The sequence below is a fragment of the Belonocnema kinseyi genome, chromosome 6, assembly GCF_010883055.1.
Source record: "Belonocnema kinseyi isolate 2016_QV_RU_SX_M_011 chromosome 6, B_treatae_v1, whole genome shotgun sequence".
NCBI classification, from domain to species: Eukaryota; Metazoa; Arthropoda; class Insecta; order Hymenoptera; family Cynipidae; genus Belonocnema; species Belonocnema kinseyi.
Window position 1 is genome coordinate 117,665,567 of NC_046662.1, and position 24,155 is coordinate 117,689,721.

At 32.1% G+C, this 24,155-nt stretch overlaps 1 protein-coding gene across 2 annotated transcripts in view; it reads left to right on the forward strand.

Moving 5' to 3' along the window:
• The window catches only part of LOC117174879, an 18,805-nt gene extending 4,828 nt beyond the window's left edge, over nt 1-13,977 (forward strand). The window contains exons 3-5 of one of the 2 annotated variants that reach the window (XR_004467397.1): nt 8,465-8,578; nt 10,265-10,448; nt 11,055-13,977. Coding sequence is in view for 1 of the 2 variants with exons in the window: in XM_033364287.1 (XP_033220178.1) it covers nt 8,465-8,578; nt 10,265-10,366 (216 nt within the window). In the remaining variant the exon portion in view is untranslated. Of the gene's footprint in view, nt 1-8,464; nt 8,579-10,264; nt 10,501-11,054 lie in introns of those variants that run through there. The other variant, XM_033364287.1, reaches the window with a different exon arrangement.
• The last annotated feature ends 10,178 nt before the right edge of the window (nt 13,978-24,155 follow it).

The following is a 24,155-nucleotide window of genomic DNA, read 5'->3' on the forward strand; positions in this document are numbered from 1 at the left end:
TATAGTTAAAGATTAAGTTTCTCAAAGCTCTGTAGGCTTTGAGGTACACAATATTATCGTGACACTCGCGCTGAGCACTCGTTTTTTGACAGACAGTTGTAATTTTATATTTTCTGAACCACCGTAAAATAAAATTAAAAAATACAATCCTTTTTTTAGACATTTTTCTCTATTTCGCGTTGTTATGCAAATAGCAGGATTTTGGTTTTCATATTATTTTTTATAGATGTATAAAGCAAAATATCCTACAAGTCTTCTTTTAGATTTTTTACGTATCTTGCGTCTTTTAGCGTAATTTTTGAATTTTTGATTATCTGCATATATTACTTACGATAAAATAAAATTACGAGTCATATTGAAAAGCGGTTTAAAGAAATTTTGTAGGATTTTTCAAAACCTATCATTTCTCTTTGAGACTTTTTGTCGTATTTTGCGTCATTTCGTTTGAAATTTGAATGTGTGGTGTCAAATTTCGGGCAATTCTAATACTTTCTCCATCATAAGTAATAAGAATGTAATAAATGAATACAAATTTGTATCACTTTTTTGGGCGAATAACTTTTTTCCATCAATTTGTTTTTGTACCTTTTGTTGTTTTTCCACAAATTTTTCATTTTTATTTTTAATACCATTTTTATGATCAAAACCAAAACTACGTGTCCTGTCAAAAAGTAATTCATAACAAATTTGTAGCTCTTTTTCGGGTAGATAATTTTTGTTAAATCATTTTTTTTCGTAACTTGTATCATTTTTTCACAAAGTTTTTTTAAAATATTTTCAATGTTATTTCTCGCGAATAAAACAAAAGGTACGCCTCCTATCAAGGAGTGATAATTAACGAATTTCTAGATCTTTTTTGAGATCACAATTTTTGTTGATTCATCTTCTTTCGTATCCTGCATAGTTTGACCACAAAATGGGATTTTTCATATCTCATTATTTTTTGTGCAATAAAAATTATAATTTTCAATTTTACAAGAAAATCCAAAAAGTTTGTATGATAATCTTGTAGGGCTTTTAAAAAGCAATGCTTTTCTTTACTTTTTTTAAATCGTACGTTGTTTAGCTTATAATTTTGATTTTCGATTGATATATGATGAGAATCAGAAAAATTAGAGGCCCTTTAATTTTTGTTATTAATTTCAGTTTTTAAATCATTTGAATTCTTCAAAGTAAAACGCTGTTACTTTTCTCTGTAATATTGATATTTTATCCAATATAAATAAAATTGAAAAGAAAGTTTCTTAAGTATAGTCTCAATATACTTGGTCTCTGTCATTCTTTTAATTGTTGTAATTTCGTTTTCTGAGTCTTCTCGATTTTTCGTTATGCATTTTTATGCTAAAAAAATTTTAAACTATACATTAAAAGGATAATTTCATCAAATACAAAAATCGAAACTTTAAGGGGTCGTCAGTAAACTGCATTACCAATTGAATGGGGGGAGGGGGAGGTTCATGCTCAAAACTATGGTTCGAACAGGGGTTGGGGGTCAGTGGAAGAAAAGTTACGAACTTAGATAACATTTAGTATGTTTCCTTATTATTAACTTTTGAAGAATTGTTCTTTTTTCTCTGTTTTTGAAAAAACACCCTTTTCTCGTTTTCTTCGCTTGAGTCCTTTTTGGTAGAGAGTCTACTATTATATTTGTCGTTCAAAATTCATCTCATTTGGTTAAAAATTCTATTATTCAGTTGCAAATTTTATTATTCTGTAAAAAATGCACCTATTTTGTTAAAAAGTCATCTTGTTTCGTTAGGAATTCAGAAGCTTGGTTAAAAGTTGAACTACTTTGTAAAAAAATGATTCTTTTGGTTTTAGATTCACCTCTTTGGTCGAACATTTAACCATTCTATTTTTAGAAAATTAATCTTCTGCGGATAAAAAGTCATTTTTAGGCTGAACTCTTTTGTTAAGAATGTAACTATTTTGTTGAAAATTAGTTTTTTTAAATAAGAATTAATTTTTTTTAACTAAGTAGGTAAATATTTCATTTTTGATTTGAATTGATATTTTTATTAAAAATTCATATTTTCTGGTTTAAAATTGCTCCTCTCGGCTTTAAAATTCAAAAATTTTGTTAAAAATTAATATATTTGGTTGAAAGCTCGTCTTATTTTGGTAGATCATCAATTCAATGCTGGAAAATTCATTTCTTTGGTTAAAAATTTAACTATTTTTTTCGCAATTTATCTTCTGTAATTGAAAATTAAACGACTTGGTTAATAGTTGAACTTTATCATCAAAGATTCATATTTTTGGACTCCCATTGATCTGTAGGGTTGACTCTTTTATTGAAAGTTTAATTTCTCGATTTAGTTGAAAATTAATCTTTTTTTTTAACGTGTAACAATTTTCTTGACATTTTGGGTTTTTTGTTTTATTCAAAATTAATTTTTATCTGCAAATTTGCAATTTTACATTTTTGTTAGAAATTTATATTTTATAAGTTTAAAATTTAATTATTTTTTATAACATTGTTTTATTTTTTGAAAATGCATCTTTTCGGTCGAAAATTCATTTTCTTGATTTTTTCTACATCGTCTTTTTATTAAAAATGCAATTGTTAAGTTCAAAATTAGTATATTTTGATTAATGATTTAACAATATAGCAGACAATTAAAGTAGGATTCGTTTGTAAATGAACTTTTCCGGGTTTTTTTCGTGTTTGTTAAATCTTGTTTTTTTTTAAATCATATTTCTGCAAGATTTACCTCTTTGGCTTAACATTGAACTTTTTTGTTGACAATTTGGTTTTTTTATGTAAAAAATTACTTTTCTTTGAAAATTTCAACTTGTCTATTCTTGATTAGATATGGATCCTTTATGAGTTGAAAATTCAACTATTTGGTTGAAAATTCATGGAATATGTTAATAATTCGTCTTTTTTAGTAAGAAAATTAATCTTCTTTGTTGCAAATTCATTATATATTGCGACTTTAAATCTTAGGAATTTAGAGCGTTTCATATTGCATTCAAATCAATTGAAAGTGAGTTTTAATTAATAACTGATACGAGGAATTTTATTAGCTGTAAGGCATAGCGTATATATATATATATATTGAAAAAAATTTTCATCGTATTTTATTTTTTCAAGTGAATTTTTTGAAATTTTGCAATAACAAAGAAAAACTATCCAATTAAGGATTTTAAGTATTCAAAATCGTGATTTATTTTCTCCATAAATAGTTTCGAAATAATTTTCACATTGTACACGTCATCAATATAATATACCTAAAAACCCGCTGAAGTGTACAATGTGAAAATTATTTCCAAACTATTTATGAAAAAAATAAATCACGATTCTTAAACCCTTAAAACCCCTAATTGGATAGTTTTTCTTTGTTATTGCAAACTTACAAAAAAATCCACTTGAAGAAATAAATAAAATCAACCATTTTTTCAATTCTTGGTGGGAATTTTTTTATAAGTACGAAAAAGTATAACTATTTTTACAGGAAAACACCAATGAATATAATAATAATTCTTTAAATACTAAGAAATCCAGGTGGACGTTTTAGTCAAGGAAACAAATTTCCGGTGATTTCCCGGTTCGCAAAAAATTATTCAATTATTTTAATTCTTTGGAATTCTTTCCTTTTCCATTTTTTTTGTAATAGCGTTAGTTGCTTAGATGCAACCCTAAACGCCTTATATATCTTTAGAATTTTTTTGGATTCTTCGATTCTGTGAATTATTTTTATAAACTATTTGGATTTCTTTGAAGTCGTGAATTCTGATGAGCATAAGAATTGCAAGTGGTTAACTGCCCTCAAACTTTTAAAATTAAATTTTAATGTGCCAGTCACAGTCTAGTTTATGGTTTTTGTAATTAAACAAATTATAAGGAAAAAAATTATGCGTTTCAAATAATCAAGAAACAAAAACAAACAAAAAACAGAATTTTAATATAATTTTGATAAATTATTAAATGAGTAGTGAAAACCTTAAATTTTTCTTCGGAATTTAATTTAAATTGTCAATTCGAAATTACAGAGAAGTGTAAATATTACTTCTGTTATACCTCAATTATGCGAAAAAATAATAAAATATTTTAGGATTTGAAAATACATGTAGAATAAATTTATACAGTGAAGTATTCGAACCTTCATTTCACTATTTTTGTAAAAATTATATTTTTTTAAATAACGTTTGAAATAATTTCGCTACAATTCTAGAATATTACAAGAATTTTTTAAAACTTATTTATATAGTATTTCGGAAGTTGCTCTTTTAAAAGAAACCAGACCAGGAATTAATTTAACTCTCATTCATTTTAATAATTTCGGCGTGCATAGATAGCCCCGAGTCAGCTATAGATATGGCTGGCGAAGGCAAGTGCGAGAATCGAGAAACAGAAAATCACCGGCACTTTCGGTTTGGCTTTCGCCTTGGCCCCACCCCTCCCGTATACGTAGGCAAAGGACGCGGTTGCCATAGAAACATCGAAAGGTTGAAGAGGGCAGCACCTCGAGGCATGCAAAAATGTAGTTAGATATATATATATATATCGTTCTCCCACTCCGACCTCCCGTGTCGCATCTATGCTTATAATGTCTTTGACAATAAGACCATCTTCATCAAACCAAAATTCACCAGCAACCATGAATATATTACATACATATGGCACGAAAGTGCAGGAAGAGATAAATATCTGCACGGCAAAGAAAGAAGAATTGACTTTGCCAAATACAGACGCGGTAGATTACCTTAATTTACTACTATATAATTAATGAATTATTTTGAAACTATTATGCAACTACGAATGAGTTCAATTTCGCTTGGAAACTTTAAATTTCTACGAATTCTACTTTAAATAATGTTCAATCGTAATTCCTTCAAAGTTCAAATATTTTTAACGTTGAAATCTTTTCAGTTGCAAATGCAATTGTTTTGTAAAAAATGCATGTTATTGGGTTTAAAAATTCAACTTTTTTCGTAGAACATTAACCTTTTGTTTAAAATTCATATTTGCTTGCTGGTAAGTCAACTGAATTCTTTTTTGGATAAAACTGCAACTGTTTTTTTGAAAATTAAACTGTATAATTTCTTTATCATTTCTGAATATAAGCGTTAAAAACTGGATAAATTTTCGTTTAAAAAAATTTAAATCGAAGCTTTCAAAATTCAAAACCTTCTACCTGAAATTTTAATTTTGGACAATTTCTTTTGGAAAAAGTTGAAATCGTCTTACTTCTAATTGAAAACGTTCAGGATTGAACATTTTTCTTTTGAATTGTAGAATCCCCGAATTGAATGATTTCTTTTTAAAATTTGAAAAAAGGATAATTTGAAAACGGAATTAATGGATAATAATTGTATGTTTTCTTATTACAAGTTTCAAAAATAAATGATTAAAAATTCAGAGTAGTGAAAATCATATTGCATGCAATTAAAAGCATTCAAAATTGAATAATTTAAAAGTAAAAACTTTCGAATTTAAAAAAATTTAAAGTCGAAACAATTAAAACTTCAAAATTTGAATTTGAAAACTAAATTTAATATTTCAAAGTAAAAACTTCTGAAATTTGAGAAGTCTACATTTTTTTGTAATTACAAAAATTATTATTTAACATGTAAATTAATTGGTCTAATTTTTGTAAAATCAAAAAATAAACGAAGAAATTATTTTTTTCAAAATTTGCTGAATTTCGTTTTTGTATTTCTTCTGTTGACACTTAAAGAAATCAAATTTTCTGTTTCTACCTCTTTTCAAAACTTCTAAAGTTAGATTTGGAAAAATACACTTTTGAGGTTGCGATTGATGTAAAGTAAAGAACCTTTGCTATTTTGGCATTTCTTTCTGTTTCCGCCTTCAGTTTTCGAACTTTTATTTAGAGTTTCACAACTTTAGATTTAAATTCTGACAATTACTCAGTTTCAAATATAAATCGGTTAACATAGTATACTTTCACAGAAAAATGATAAAATATGTATATAGAACAGTTATTTCACTTTAGGATGGAACATAATAATTATCATTCATATCATAATCATGATTGTTCACCTTATGGTTGCAAATATAATTTTACTTGAGAGTAATTTTGTAATAAATACGTATGTATTTCATGTACATTTTAATAAAAAATATTCTCTTTTTAAAATAAATTTGTACAATTGATTAAAAACAAAAGCTTTTCTTTAAGAGAGAATTACACAAACGTTTAATGACTTAATTTGTAAATAAGTACATTCAATTAGTAAAAAACAAGTCTTATTGAAATATTGTTATCAAATTTAGTAATTCAAAATATTATGACAGATTTTTGGTATTAATTATATATTAATAATAATCACGTTTGAAAAAAATTTTATTATCTAGATTTTATGCTTTCACGATGATTCATTTTGATAAAAAGAGATATTTCGGGTTTCACTCGTGTAAAAAACTACGAATTGTTTGCCGACGTTTCGTGAACATTGCAGTTCACATCTTCAGGGCTGATCTGAAACTGAGGTATCAGGTCACGATGCCTGTGATTGGCCAAAGCGCCCCACTGTGGTGACTGGTCGAACTTGGTTGGCCAATCAAGTCAATAATATATACCCTTTCACCCGAGAAAGCAAATGACATACGACGCAGGACGGCCAACATTTTACGCCAAGCTCAAGTTCCATCCTCAAAATTAACAAAACAGGAAAAAACCGCAATTAAAGAACTCAATCAAAATAAAGATATTATAATATTACCCGCAGACAAAGGCAACACAACAGTAATAATGAATAAAGAAGACTATAACAACAAAATCATGGACCTTCTAACTGACGATACATACAAAAAACTTAAAAAGGACCCCATAAAAACAATAGTCAGTAAAACAAAGATCTTCTCAAAGACTCTAAACTTGACAGCCAAACAATATCTAACTTAATACCTACTAATCACCACTCTCCAAAACTTTACGGGCTCCCAAAAATCCACAAGGAAAACATTCCACTCAGACCGATCGTCAGCGCAATAAACTCACCAACTTACAACCTAGCACGTTTCCCCGCTGCAAAACTAAATCCTTTTACAAGAAACTCCATCACTCACGTCCAAAACTCATTTGAATTTATTAAAAAGATACAACAGATTCACATTCAACCCCAAGACATCATAGTGAGTTTCGACATAATATGTCTTTTTACGAAAGTACCAATCTCGGATGCAATTGATATTATTAAATCTTTAACAAAGTTCCCTTCCGAGCTTGTACCTTTGATAGAACAATGTCTCAATAATACTTACTTCTCGTTCAATAACCAATTCTACGAGCAAACCTCAGGGGCAGCAATGGGATCCCCCATCTCACCTGTAATAGCCAATATCTTTATGGAACATCTAGAAACTAAAATCTTCAACCAAGCCAAACTTAAACCGGAATTCTGGTTTCGTTACGTTGATGACACATTTGTCATCTGGCGACATGGACGAGATGAACTAAATAAGTTTTTCGATTTTACAGAAAACCCACGCATACAAATAGATACCTACATTCCTCCTCCCACCATCGCCCATCTCAAAAACAATCGGTCATCAACTCCCTTGTATACAGAGCTGTCTCCATAACAGAAAAGGTAACTTACAAAAGGAATTGCAAAACGTTAAACAAATCCTAATACAGAACGATTACACAAACAAACAAATTGATAAAGCAATAAGAAAACACACTCAAAACAGCAAGTCAACACAACCTACGAAAGAAAGAGAGAGAAAAATGACCACCACCCTACCCTACATCCAAGGTGTCACAGAACAAATAGGAAGAATTCTCAACAAACACAACATCCTAACCATATTTAAACCACCTGCGAAAATAGGACACCTACTAAATAACCCTAAAGATAAAAAGGCATCTCAGTGATCCAGGAGTATATAAAATCCCATGTTCTTGTGGCAAAGTCTATATTGGAGAAACCGGGAGAGCGGTGAGCCAAAGTATGAAGGAACATGAAAGTAAAGTCAGGCTAAAACATTTCACGCAATCATCACCAGCTGAACATCATATCGAAACAGGACACAACATTTTATTTGATAGAACAATAGTCATTGCAAAAACACACAAAAAATTTCCAAGAAAATATAGAGAAGCAATCGAAATCTTAAAACACCCTAATAACATCAATAGGGACAATGGATATAATACCAATCCGATTTGGCTTTCCGTTCTCCCGGATTTTAAAAAAAAAGACTTGATTGGCCAATCAAGTTCAACCAGTCCCCACGGAGGGGCGTTCTGGCCAATCACAGGCATCGTATAAAGTATACCTAAGAACATCATGACCTGGTACCTCAGTTTCAGGTCAGCCCTGAAGATGTGAACTGCAATGTTCACGAAACGTCGGCAAACAATTCGTAGTTTTTTACACAAGTGAAACCCGAAATATCTCTTTTTATCAATTTTAATATCTGTTTGAATTGTAGTAACCTCGACAAAAAATGATAAAAATACAGTAACTTATAGAAATATTGCTTTTGCAGCTATTGAATGTTAATACGCAGGCTAGCGCGGAATTAATTCATGACGTTCATGAATTCATTAACGGATTGGAGGAGGATATAGATGAAGAAGAGCCTACAAAACAGTATTATGAGGTAACGTTGATAATAATTAATTATTATTTTCACTTAATGTATTATTCATTATTTTGCTTAATGTACAAGCATCATTCCATATTGTTTGGGGGTCGGTTGTGGACTAATTTTTGCAACTTTTGATACTTAACGCGAAAAAATGTCACATTTATATTTGCGTTGTATAATTAAGGAAAACTCCAATTGTATCATTCAAAAAGAGTTTGAATGAAATCAGTTGTATTTAACGTAAACAGTCCTTAAACTTTTATATAACCTAAACTGAAGTAACTTTAATATAAAATAATAATGTGCGAAATTTGCATTTAGAACTAACTAAAACAGAACCAGCTTTTAGCACTTTCGAAACTTTATTAATATCAGTCTTAAATTTTTTAAATTAAAAAGTACCTCGAATTTTGAATTTCTTTCTACTTTTCAGAATTTGAGGCCTTTTCTAAATTTTTGAGGTTGCAATATTAAAAATGGAGATTTGAAGTTCGTCATTATAGAGGCTCTTTAAAATTTTAAATAGAAATATCGTGTAGAAGCGGAGGGGGGGGGGTGCGAATCACACTATATGTAAATCAATTTTTTGTTTAATCACTCCAAAAATTTCGCGTTGGTCCTATTTTGAAAATTGCTATTAATTGAGTACAAAAAGACTCGAAACCGACCTCTCCACTATTCCTGTAATCCCCCCCCCCCCCCCCCCCCCCCCCCCCCCAACACTCTCACTCACTTGGTGGTGGGAAAGGGACCTGCAGCTTTAGGTAGATTCAGAACAAGCAAGAACAACGGCCTTAAGTACTTGGAGAATCTTTTTCTCTAGAGGTACCGGTCCCACGACTCTCCGAAGTTGAACTTGCTAGGCTACTGTTCACCGCACGGGCAGCTGAGGCTCTTCTTCCAGAGTGCGAGGCTGGAATCGAATCCGTAAGCCAACGCGACGAAGTGGGTTCAAAGCTTACACCTTAGCCCCCACGACTATCAACCTAGTGATTTACATGTACACTCGAACTTCAATTTCTGCATGGTTTTGGTTCTGACTTTCGAATAAAATTGAGACAAATTTTATTTTTTATTTAAATTTCCTTATAGATTCTTTATGGATATATATATTATATTCGTTTGCCGTAAAATTGGAATATTCGATTTTTGCGTATCATTCTTGATGGCTAAAACCATAGTCGTTGGTCTAGAAGGCTAACGAAGGCTGGTTAATAAACTTGTTCTTTTTTGCGATCCAAAAAATGTATGCCAAAACTCGATTTGATTCTTTTATTTTTTCGAGAGTTATTGTTTTTACGGACGGACAGACAGATCGGCAGACAGACAGGTAGATTCATGCCATAGCATAAAATCAGTTTTGGCTTCAGGGGGACTCAAAACGTGGAGATCTGTTCAAAAATGGAGATATGAAATTGCGGACGATTTTTAGACTTTCTCAATCATAGATGATGAGAATGTAAAAACTAAACACTGTGATTTAAATAAAGCTTTAGAATTTTTTAAAATCATTTCTCGTAAATAAACATTGTTGAAGGTTCTGAAGTTTTTACAATAATCGTATTTTATATTACTTTATAATATATTTCAAATTCAGTTTCTAATCTTCAAATACCCAGCCACGCTGATACCTTCTTTAAAATGCATACTGGTACCTAATTTTTCTGATAATACCTTTGACTCGATTGTTCCTTTTAGACTGAACACGAAGAGCATAATTACTTTGAAAAGCCATGCAAAGATGATGACTTGCCTATCAACATTGAAGAGGAGAACACGGTCAATAAGGAATATTTATAAGAAGAGAAGAAATCTTATACTTCACTTGAAGATATGATGTGTGTCCATCATGTGTCCAGTCAATACAACGATTGGTGAAATAGTAAAAATGATTTTAATATTTGCGCAAATAAATTCACTATCATTCACTGGAACTTACCAATTGTTTGGTCTCATTAATTGCTTTTCTTCCGTCCCTATCTTACCAAATACAAAGTATTTTATTGATAAGCTATCCTACCCTAAGAAATGGTCGAAATTTTACGCGGTTTGTACGCAATGTTGCGAATATGCAGTTACATTCGAACCACGTAAAGATAATCATGTGCAATGAAAAACATGCGGACGTAAAATTAAATTAAACACTACGACTTCAAAGATTTTTTTGTAACGATGGATCCTTCCAATCCTATTTCACTGGTTTGCTGCGTTGATGCTGTAGCACGAGCGCCAGTACAGGGATTTTCCTAATGCAATGCTAGTCATGGTTGTGACCAGTGCCTTCATCCCGGGGAATATGTTCCAAGTTCTAGAAGAAATCAAAGAAGTGGGTGCATTAAGTTTCCTTTACTAAATAAAGTCCCTAAAATGCGAAATCTTGTAGATACCATTAAACATACAGAAACAGCAAAAAAATAAAATAAATCAGTTTTCGGCGTAAAGTCAAGATCTACTCTGCTGGATTTAATGAAGTTTCATTTAATTCTAGGTGGCGTGGTAGATAGTATGCATCTTATTAGCGGAATAGCCAAACAATTTGCTAAGATGTGGTTTGGTATCAAAGAAAAAGTGGCGTTACTTTCTCGTCGGACTATACCTGAAATATAAAGTGTCCTCATCAAATAGGGCGACTAACTCGACCTTTATCAGGCAGGGAATTTTGGAAAGCTAGGGAATGGGAAAACTGGGTTTTATGTTACAGCATTCCCATACTTCTTCATGTATTACCACCATCATTTATTCTGGGCTCTTCTTGCGGAAGCGTTTTATATTCTTTCACAAGATGATATTTCGGTTTTCCAAATTGACGTAGCCGATCAGTTATTATATAAATTTGTAGCTGAAACTGAAAAACTATATGGAAAAGCAGCCATAACGTTCAATGTGCATTTACTTTTACAACTGGCAAGAAGTGTGAATCATTGCTCTGGGTCGCTCTGGGTCCATACAGCATTTGCTTTTGAATCAGCTAACGGAAAGGATCTAAAGGAATACTTGTTCTTCGATGGTTCAAAAAACATATCAATCTTGCGAAACGAGGTACTTTGGACCTACTTCTACTGTCCATAGATCATGGGTAGAAAATTCACAACTCTTGCTCGAAAGTTCGGTTTCATATAGGAAAATGTTTAAATACGCCTGTCTATTTATGTTCTCAACAAGAAGTAATAAGCGTTCGGATAATACATATGCGAAATTAAATAATAACTTTTACGTTAAAGTTCATAATTTTATAGCTGATAGAGGTACGAAAAAGGAATTCACCATTGTTCAAAAACTTGTTACGACAAATTTTTTAGGAGATGAATGCAAAATCTTGCAAAAAATTATTAGCGTAAATGACGGCGAGTGTGCAGTTCTAACAGCCACAATTGCGAAAGTGTCCGTTCACAGTGCATTAAATAATGAAGAATACATATGTGCTGTGCCAAATTTGCATTCCTATTAAAAACAAAAGCAAAAGAGAAAATCCTAGAGACATTTTTTATCTGAAGTTAGATAACAACGTTGCAAACAATTGAAAACTACAATTGTCTGATGTCAAATAATTTTCCTAACTTCAAATAAAAAATATTCCTGGGATTCACTGTGAAGATAAGTATTTATTTAAGGCCGTTACTATCACAAAAGAGCAAAACTTGTGAAAGGTTTCTGCGTTTACACTGTTTCTGTTTCCTGACCGAAAGCATTTCCAATCGGACAAGCACTCTATGGTCAATTTACAAAATTATATTTCACTCAAATATGCCGACATTTTTTTTTATCAAGTTATGATTATTTGAATGTAAAGAATGGAAATTTTTCACTGTAATGTACGTCCTTTTGTTAGTGATTGTAATGGAATTTATTCTTCTCTTTTGAAATAGATGAAAATTTGTTTAAAAAGTTTAAAATTGACAAATTTGCGGTTTTTCTGTCAATATTTGATGTCAATTTACTTAAAAAAAATTGTTTATCAAGAATTTTTTTGTCTGAAAACCGAAAATTTACATTTTTGGCAAAAACGACACAAAATACGCGAAGAATAAAAAAAATGGTTTGTCTGAAATAGTGTTAAAAAATGTATCTTGACACTTTCTTCTATGTAGTGTTATTTTCCAGACTTTATGTACCTATATTCATTATTATTTATATACGGTCATCGAAAAACTTTATAATAAATAACATTGTTCAATATGTAATTTAATGTCCTAGATATATCTGAGAACTGTGAGACTAGCTGTAAAATAAACAAGTTGGGTTAAAAGACTAAGACTATTTTTAAGACGTTATTTTATAATGTTCGCCAATCATGCAACTATATTCCCGGCTGACCGTACACATCGATACTTCGTTTGTTTTAATATCTGCGTTGATTTTCAAAGACATTAGTAGAGATTAGTATATTAGTACGTATATTATGGTATACTAGGGGTGTTAAAAAAAAACAGAATCCCGAGTCTCAAAATGCATTTTCGATTTTTTTGTTCCTATTTGGTTAAAATGATCTATGTAGAAGAAAAAATAAGTCGGATAATATGTCAAAGTTTTTCATCGCGCATTTGTCTATTTTAAAAGAAAATCCATTTTTCTGTAAAACTGCTGACCATAGTACAAAATTATAGAGAATATAAAAGATGCGGCTCATTAAAATGAGTATTTTCTGTACATACTTTTTTATTTTAATATGCATATTTAAGGACGTCTGTGAAGAAAATGGTTAGAAAAGAAGCATTTTTAATCATCTATTCGACTAACTGAAATATCTTTCATACACATTTCAATTATTTTTTGGTTCTTAAAAAGAAATTCGCATAAACCAGTTTTTTAGAAATAGTAATTTTGCTTGTTTATCTGAATTGTTGTTTTGAGAACTTGAAGAAATTTCAACTTACTTTAATAATATTTCAGTAAGACGAATAGATCATTAATATTGATACTTTATAACAATAGTCTTCGCATATTTTCCTAAATATGCATCACTAAATGAAAACGTATGGAAAATTACTAATTTAAATGATGAGCTACTTCTAAATATTATCCGAATTAGTTCTTCTTCCACGTGATTAACTTTTAACCCACAACCTAGTGTGCAAAAAAGTGAAGGATGTCCCAGAGACGTCTGCGGGACATCTCTAAGACGTCTTATGGAACATGTATTTTGAAAATCCTAGGGATGCTTTTAAGATGTCTAATGTCAGTACGAAAAATGTCCCGATAACGTTACATATCTTTAAGTCGTCTTAAGACATCTGTAATACATTAGATGTTTTAGAGACGTTGATTTGACTGACATTGGACGTCTTAGGGACGTCCCAAGGACATTCTTCGTATGTTCATGGTTATGCGCTCACTGGAAACAAACAAAAAAATCTAAAATGCAACGCGCATTTCGGACTTCCTTTTTTTAACACCCCTGATATATTTATTTTTAGAAAAATGTTCTATTATACACTGTTCAATATTTAATTTCATTGTAAAATATCATTGTTTAATAAAAATACAACTTTTAGAACAAATTCACAGAAGAGTTTTTAAACTTCATTTTCCCTACGTCTCCCCTTATCATCTTAAAAATAATCATTACTTACAACTATTGTATAAATAAAGAACTAAGTATGTAACAGTTATTATTTCATAAACATTTTATTAACAAAAAATAATCTCATCGGAACATGTTAGGATCCTATAAGTTTCCGGCGTCGGAAACGATCCCAATACTCGACGTCGGAAACTATTAGGATCCGACGTAGGTTCCGACGTCGCTCACGACGTAGGAAACTAGTTGGATCCGACGAAGGATTCGACGTCGGGGTTTTCAGTAAGGATTGTATCAAGCAGTGAATCGAATGGATCTGGCTCAAAGCTATTTTGTAAATAAAGATCGTTATTTCCGACAACTTTATTTCTTATGATAGATAGAAGAAAAGGTTTATCACCCGGGGGGGGGGGGAGGACTTTTCGGAGGACTTACAGGTACGAATAAATGATAGAACTGGTGGTACTGTACCATCACAGGTGGCCACCATGTCGGCCACAAGCTTTATGTTGACGTACCTTCGTGAGTTACTTTGTGGGTCATCAAGGGGGCACACTTCTTTGACAATAGGGGTTTCCAAGTTATTATCTGAGGCTAACGACCTAGTATTTGGTATATTTTCTTCTCTAAAGGAATAAGGTACGAAGTATCCATTTTCGCTCAAATCATACAGGATTCATGGTCCTGTCGAGGTGTGTTGGGGTGTACCATCTCTTTCACTTTCTTGTGAATGTGATGAGAGAACTTCACCTTGGGAGTTAAGATTGGCATAATTCGGATCTTCAGTCAGATCGACAGAACTAATGTTCCCCTTCCTTTTTTAATTTTATTTAGTATTAATTTTATTATTAAAATAAATGTAAATTATGGCAAAAAGGGGCGATAAATTCAACGAGATTTCCTTTATAATACTTGGTTGATTCATATAACAGATCGTCAGTGTATGGTTCAAAATCTTCGCCTAGTTCACGAATAGGGTCTTGAGGGCCAAAAGGTGCTATACATTTACATACGATATTATGAGTGACAAAAATTATCAACCAACGATCAGGAAAGGTAAACTTTTGACAATCGTATGTGACGTCGTCAAGTAGCATTATGATGGAAATTCGGGAGAGAGGGTAATTAAAAGGGGTCGAAAAATAGGCCAACTCCGTGTCCTTTAAAAGTACAAATTTTCAAATATCCTTCACATTCCGATAGTGTACAGACTTTTAGATCGTTGTAATATTGCTCGAAGTTTAAGCAAGGTGTAGGGAAGACTGTAGTGACGGTTTCACAAGGTGCATAAAAATAAAAGGTACGCGGCCCATTAAAAATTCGAATTTCCCTTTCTGAATTATTATTGAGTCGGGTGGTGTACAAAAATTTATCTTCTATGTGAGACATAATTCATTATCTCTAGTTATTATAACCAAACTTGACTGTTTTCGAAAGAAAAAAGGAATCTGCTGTCTTTATTTATTAATTTTTTTTTCTTTTATTTACATGGGTGCGAAAAAACTAACTGTTCGCACGCCTTCGAAATCAAGAATTTCTAGGTAATTCGCACAGGACAAAAGGCTACAGATTTGGAAAAGTTTGTTATTTAGTGTTTCTTCAATAAATTTAGTTCATATGAGTTGTCTAATCTAGATACAAGAAAATAGTAAGTGTGAGCATTCAAAAGATCGTTATACGCCAAAAACTAGGTGTTAGTTTAGTAGTAGAAGTATAAAGCACCGATCCGTTAAACATTTTTTTATCAATATTTGACCTGTGCGGAATTTCCTTGCGAATAAAAGAACGTCATTACGTAACTCTCATCGAAAGTGCGGATCTCCAAACAATTTCCCCCTCTTTTATTCTGAACAACTTGGTGAAACCGTCAGAATAATCACGTTCAAGTATTATCAACTTGCGTGAATTATAAATCTTTCTGGGCACTAAAAATTTCTCAATTGAATAACTTTCAAGAATAAATCTTATTTCCCAATGGTCATTTTAAAGTCAAACATTGTTTTGAACAGAAATTAAGAAAAAGAGAAAAAGGGACTGCAAATTGAATTTAAAAATAGATACATATTTCATAGAAAGGTGTGAAGAAAAATTAAAGTTTCGATTACAGTGAAGATCTCCAATTGCCAAATATCCTCATTAACGATAATCTTGCATATTTTATATGATTCCTCATTTGAATTTTGAGTCAATTTAATTAATTTAGCCTCGATTTGGTACTGAAGGTTACGGGGTACCAAAAATTGAACGGGTCTTTCCTCGTCGTCGTAAACTGTACCGAGGATCGAGATGGCTCTCTAATGGGGTAAAATCGAACACGAGCGGTTCATTATAGGGCAAGATTTTAAAACAAAATAAAATTTCCATGTGCACATAATATTTTCCCTGTTATTTATTTTTTCCTTTAGAGACAATTTTATGTCAAAAAGGAGACAAAAGAAAGGCGTGTGACTTACTACTTTCAGATTCGTTCCATACGCCACTCAATCACTAAAACACTAGTTGCGAAAAAAGGCCATTTCTGTCACTCCCGCACTTTCACTTGAATTTTTTTTTCGGGATCCTGATGCTCCTTTTGCTCGGTTCTCGATGAGAGGTTGTTCTCTGGTCCGGATCCAGATCGAGTGTCCGTTCTCCTGTGTCCTAAGTCTATCGATGGATTATACCCCTGTATAATCGTTGGTCCTGGTCCCACGGTGGATTATACTTCACGTATAACCGCCCCAAATGTTATGTTCTTTTTATTTATTATAAGAGTAGAACCTTTTACATAACGTGTGATCCATCGTTCGCACCCCAATTTCATAAGTTCGTGATGTTACTGAGGATTCTCTTTTTAATCAATCTGCGTGAAGGATTAATGTATAATATTTCAGTTCTTTGGACGATATTCCGACGCAATTGGAGATATTCAGGAACTTCTTTTTCGAAGATCTGATAGAAGTTTTGAGAATCTTCAATTTCAATTTCCGCCATGTGCCATTGTATCGCGTCCTCTATATATGTCGCGATATTACCGGCTGGACTCGAAAGGTTAACGCGGATCCGTTTACAGAATTTAAGACCTATGAAGATAGGTGAGTGAAAAATAATAAGTTTAACGATAAAATAATCACAAGTGTCCACTTTTATTATTTATTTAGAGGAAGGTTATTTTCTACAATTAATGTAACGATTGTGGCGTCTAAAATATAAATCGCTACTCGCAGAGGAGAAAAGAGAAAAGGCGACTTCTCAAATCAAAAGATAATCTAATTCTGCTCTCATATGAAGAATCGGCCTCCTTTTTTTTTGAGCCTCCGAGGTTCCAGGGCAAGGGTTTCTAGTGGGAATAATTTTTGAAGCCAACCAAGAGGGTCTCTAATTTTAAGAAAAACAATCAAAATGAGAGTGAAAATGAGATCTCCTTCTTAACTTTTCCCATGCATCTCAGAATTTCATTGCTCTTATCTAGCTTCGAGTCATGTCTCTCCCTACCCACTTGAGATTTTTGAAGCGCCTTGACTATTGACACTTAGGGTTGCTGCAACGATTTAGTTGACCATGACTGTCTGACCAAGCAAAGAAGGGAATGAAAATTGGTATTGGTTATATATTTTATTAGTTATTAAATTATTAAGGGCTTGAACGTACTTTGAAAGTTTTAAGTGAAACTATCTCGGAACTCACCAGAGATCCGAGAATCTTATTTTATTAGTGTTCCTTTTAAAAAAACGATGGAAAACAATTTCAGTTTTCTTTGACGGAATATTTATTTTAGTGTCTTGGGTCCTTCTTTCCTTAGAAAAACTAATTAAATAGCGTTTTTATGACTGACTGAGTGTCAGTTTCTTTAAAGCAGCAACTTTTTATTAAAAGAAGTACATTTTTCAGAGACAGATTCTTAAGAGGGTTAAATTTTATACTTGTGAACACTTTAAACAAAATATACTATAAATTAAGAATGTTTCTCAGAAAATTGGTCTAATCTGTAGGAATTATTGAGCAAAGTTTTATGTGCTAACTTACTCTGAGTGCATTCTTTTGCCCGAGAAAAGAAACAAGCTTTCTGGTTCTTTTCTCGGCTTGTCTCACGCTTGTCTCGTTTTTGCCGAAACAAAGGTTAGAGAGTTTGAGAGAACAATAATAAAAATTCCGAAATCTAATTTTAAATTTAGCGCCTAAGCCTTTATGGTAAGGGGGTGTGCTTCTTTACCATGCAAAAAGGGTTGAGTTCTACACATGGACATAGGAAACACGGGACTAGGCATGCCATCCTTACTTGGGCGAGAGGGGTTGAATCCACGAGATGGGGGAGCCGCCATCTTACGATGTGCCATTTGATTATACGCACGAGCATTTTTGCCGACAAACTGTGCATGAAAATATAAACATGTGGGCGCTGCCATGTTTGTCGCCAGACATCAAAAGGTGGCGGACCTCCCCCCTCATCGCATCATCCCCGCAATGGCATGTCTAGTACCTTGTTTCCTATGTCCATGGTTCTACATTATTCCATAACTAGATGAGTGCGGGATACGCGATCATCACAGTGTTTCTCTAAATAACTAGGAGAATATTATTGGTTGAGTGTGGCGTCCCATGATTGCAGAATCTCGTTGCATTTTGCGTAAGGCGTCAATTCACTAGATATTTCCGCCAATAATATTCTCCTAGTTATTGAGAGAAACACTGCGATTGGCTGAAATGCCTAGTGATTTACCGCATTACGCAGTACGCAACGTAATTCTACAATCATGGGACGCCACCCTGAAATGTCTAGTGAATTTACGCATTACGCAAAACGCAGCGCAATTCTGCAATCATGAGAAGCCAACCTCCGAATGACGTTCCATGAGTCCAGAATGAATTGTGTTTTGCAGATTACGTTAAATCACTAGCTAGCAGCCCTATCCGATTCGACCTTTTGTACAACAGCTGTTGTCGCTTGCAAGTTACACATGACGGGTTGATCTCATCTATTAGCCACCAGATAGCGCGTCATTCGTCCTGCTCCAGAAAAACATTGAGTCTAATGAGGCAAAACTCTCAAAATAATAAAATAGCAGGTTTGAATGTATTATTCTGGCTTTAGCTGATAAAAGTGAGATTAAGTGCATTTTCTTGAATCTTTTTATATATAGAATATGGGACGATGCAAGGACAGGTCGTGTAATTTGGGATACAAATCCGGCATAGAAAAGCGGACCCTTCTTTTAGTTCCTTCAGATTCATTCACAAAGTGGTCAATTTGTTTGTGAGCTACATTTTTAACCTGAACAAATCACGAAACAGGAAATTTCAGTGTTTTGTCTGCATACAAAAGTAATACGAGAGTTTATTATTATAAGTAATATTTTGTAGAACTTTGAGAAGAATTATTTATAAAATTATAAAGTAGGGAAGTAGGTATGTTTTGTGCTTTATTTTTTAAAACCCAAAAATTTTTAGAATCCTCAACCACTTTTGACCATATTGAGTTATTTACCGTTTTCTTTTTGATTTTGATAGCCTTTAATGTCTTATTTTGAAACCCATTGAAAAATATAAAAAGCTTCAAAATTATTATTATACGAGCTAAATAACCTTTGTCGTCAGGTGAAGTTTTTTTCATATAATCAAATTTTCACACTTTTCTTGTAAACGCATATAGATGCGAAAAAATTTTGAGATACTACTTTCCAGGTCTAAAAACTTTCTATTAAAATGACCCTGGAAAATTCAAAATAAAATTCGTAAGAAAAAAATCATTCTTTCGGCTTCAAGAATGGTTCAGCCCGCATAAAGCTGATAGAATGACTTTCTTATATTAGCAGAAACTTTTTTTAAATATTGGGAAGAATAAAAAGGTGAGATTTCTTAGAAACTATATTTTTATTTTCTTAAAGTTTGATGAAAAAATTAAAGATATTCTGGAAAATACCACATTTTTATTCTTCACAATATTTAAACAAAGTTTCTGCTAATAGAAGAAAGACATCACATCATCTTTGGGCGGGTTAAACCATTTTTTAGGCCATGAGAATTATTTTTTTAATTAAAAAATTCAACTTTTCATAATTTCACATAATGGGTTCCAAAATAAGACAATAAACGCTGTTAAAATCAAAAAGAAAACGATAAGTACCTTAATGAGGTCCAAAGTTATCGAAGATTAAAAAAGCTAGTCAATTAAAGAAGTAAGCCAAGCTTCTTTTCGAATAAATCCAAAACACCATAGTTGAAGTCAATTTAGCTTACCTTCAGTTCCTTGACTGATCCAATTAGTTTGTATGTTTTGTAAAGTAATAATGAATATCTGCATGTCTTAAAGGTATTATTTATGTACTACATTGGAACCCTTCAATAGCCCTTCCGAGAATTGACACCGTGTCGCAGGTAGGTATAACAGGATTTTGCTTATATTTACTTATTTGTTTAATCCGTTCAAGCCCCCCCCCCCCCAAACACACACTTTTTACACGTGTATTTTGTGAAGAAATGTATTTTATTCCTTGGTAACAAAAAATTATGGAATAAACATGTGTTTGAATTATAAAAATATTTGCACACAACAATTATAAATGGCTTGTTATATTTAGCCAAAAAAATTTCTCGTTCTTAAAAATTAAATTAATAACATTCAAAATTGTTTAATTCCCAATTTATAATACTGAAGACAATATAAAGATACCAATTAAATTTGCTAATTTCGTTATTCAACTTTCTAAAATATTTTTATTTCATAATTTTATTTTGTTCCATTTTTCATTATAATATTTCGTTTTCTCTTAGGATTTATATTTTTACACATGTTTAATACATATTGTTAAAAACAACCATGTGTAAAGTTATAATCTTAATGATTTTATATTGAAATTCAATTAGAATAAATCGATATATAATAAATATAAATGGCTAATCGCGTTCAATTGTTGCTTGCAATATATGAAATTTTGAAAATCCAGCGATGCATAGCACTTTAAAAATAATCTTGTTCAAATCATCCTTTTACACCTCAATGACTTTTATATTTTTTAAATATAAATTACCCATCAAAGAATTGTTGGTCTTAATTTTGTAAACTGAAACGATCTGGAATGTTTCTACTTCATATTAATTATTGAGTTTTCCATAAGACCAATGCTTTTCTAGAGCAGGACGATTGATGCGCCGCCCAGCTCTTTTACACCTCTTGCTTGTTGGTCAATCAAAAGCCAGCAAATTAGAAATCCGTTCATACCTCGATTTTCTAAGGTCGGAAAATGTTCCTAATGGCGGAAAGTTTTAAATGTCAAATTTAATTGAAAAGGATCAAATCATTCTTTGTAATGATAAAAGCAAAGTATTTGGAATAAATTGGAATTTGTTATCTACAAAATAATTAAGAACTTGCATTGCTGTATATCGTAAATAGCAGACGTAATCGCCAATTCGGTTTGAGAGATTCGGACACGTAGTTCAAGTCGTTCCAATACAAACGTTTTATTTATTAATTTACTGTGACCGAAAAGTCTGGAAGGTAAGTAATATAATCATTTATCAATTTTATATTTTACTTTGTAATGTATGGATAATTATATACAAAATTTTTGAAGAAACATTGTCAATGAAATAAGTACATAACCTCTAAGCTAACCTTCATATTCACGTACACATCATAGATATATATTTTTGTCTACCTTAAAATAAAAGACTCAGTACTTAATAGCAGTTATAACTTTAAAGAAGAAAACACTTAGTAATAGTTTCCAAACACTCCCCATAAAATTTCAACTATACTAAAGACCTTTAATACATATATTCTCAAAACAAACCTTCTGGTATTCGTCCTAATATTCGACATAATTTTCTTGCTGAAAATTCTTCTCACATGGTTCACTTAGGGTCACAACATTTCCCACAATGGGCAAATCTTCTTTGTCAATATTTTAGAAGCAGTTATGATAATACGCTTCATGCACGTTGGATATTTGCTGCATGCAAATTCCAAAGTACAGATTTTGCAAAACCTGGGATATGAAAAATATAAATACCAGTTATTTATTTTTTATTGTGATTAAAATGTTATGAATTAGACTTACTCCATCGTATTCGTAATCCATAAAAACTGGGTAACCTGCATAAAAACAAGTTGTTTTTTATTGGATATTGATAAAGTACTCTTAATATTATTTAGATTTAAGAAATTCTATTATATTCGTACTATTATTATGTACAATAATTTTTTCAAGGTGGGCAAAAAGATATATCTTCGAATTGTACGTAAACTTTAGAGGTTAGATTTGAGGTTATATCCGTATGGCATTGGCAACGTTTCTTTAGAAATGTGTATATAAGTATTCATACGTTACAATGTACAATACAACAATAATGAATGTTATTATTATTATTTACTTTCCAGACTTTTTATGTAAACCGTTGTCAGCTCGTTGCGCTTGCCGAGTTTCCACCCGCACACAGAGTAATGGAAAATTCCATGACCTGCGCAAAAGCGGAGCTGAGAGGAGCGGTTTGGGCCTGACAAGGAGTAAGGTCAGTTCGCATTCGACGAGGGCATCCATCGCACGCCTCAATTCGAAGTGATAATTTTCCAAAGAGCGCTTTATTTTTCCTAAACTATTATACGTATATTTATCATTTTAAATCAATTATAGATACCACATGTTACGGGAATATTAATTATACATATGTTTTCTTCATCAAATTATATGTTTTCGTGCAATATCCATAATTAAATTCAATTAACTGAAGTGCAGTGTTTTCTTCCGTTGACCTCGCTCTATTTTAGTTTTAAACGCCTATTATTTTAGAACTTTCTGCTAAAATCCCTTTACAAATTTAACATAATAAATAAAACGTTTGTCTTGGAACGACTTTAATTACGTCCCCGAACCTCTCAAACCGAATTGGCGATTACGTCTGCTATATAAAATATATAGAAATGCCGATTCTTAATTAGTTTGTAAATAATTTCTTGTTAATAATGAATACAAATCCATTCCAAATACTTTGCTTTTATTATTGCAAATAATGATGTAATCTTTTTAAATTAAATTTTACATTTAAAACTTCCCGCCATTAGGAACATTTTCCGACTTCGGAAAATCGAGGTGTGAACGGATTTATTCTGCTGGCTGTTGTCTCAGTAGTTGGATAGGGCTATTAAATATGAATGAATTACTACCTGTGACTCGATACCAAAGATATTAGAACGGAGTGATAATAAGGTGACTGATCATGCTATACAAAGCGTCTCGAGTTTTGACTGCGCTAACTGTACATTTATTGCCAGGCTTAGGCGTTTAAACCCAATGCTCACAAGGAGGGGGACATGTGCACTGTGATTTGCTATCTCCTTTTTTCCCGCAAGAAATGTGCCAGTGAGTGCCGTGTTGAATGACAACTAAAAACTGAGGTTATGTTCCTGTAAATATTGTCAATTGAGTAGGTGAAAACATAGTTATTCCTTTGGTACTTTTGTTTCAATAGGATGTTTGACACTTTGGAACACAACACATCATTTTTTCTAGCTAGATTTTTATTTTTCAAAATTCCAACGGTAAAGCTTACTTGACTTTGCAAAAAATTGAATTAACTTCAATTTCTGCCATTGTTGTGGTTGTCAAGCACGGGCTCTCATTCGCACATATGTCGCGGGAGAAAAGGAGATAGCAAATCACAGTGCGCATGTCCCATTCCTTGTGAGCATTAGGAAGTCTGACATTAAATGTACAGTTACCGCAGTCCGAACGTATGTATGGAGATCGGTCTCCTTATTATTACTCCGTGGATATTAGTAGACATGAGGTGGGAGATTGCTTATGCCGTGTATTTGATTTCGACTAAATTACCGCACCGCACCCTGTTTGGCGTAGCCTTCCGGGAACTAAAATTAAAGGTCCAAATGCGCGTCCTGTTTGCCTTATTGTTATTTTTCGGGAACTAAAATGAAAGTTGGCTTACCTGCTACTAACTTGGTAAAACAGGGTACAATTTGATAAAGTCAGAAGAGAAGATCGGAGTTGGTAACAATTATACATAAAAAATTAAGAAAAATGTATCAAATCTACTCCTTTAAATTTAATTATTTAACTAAGCTTTGGCTTTAATGAT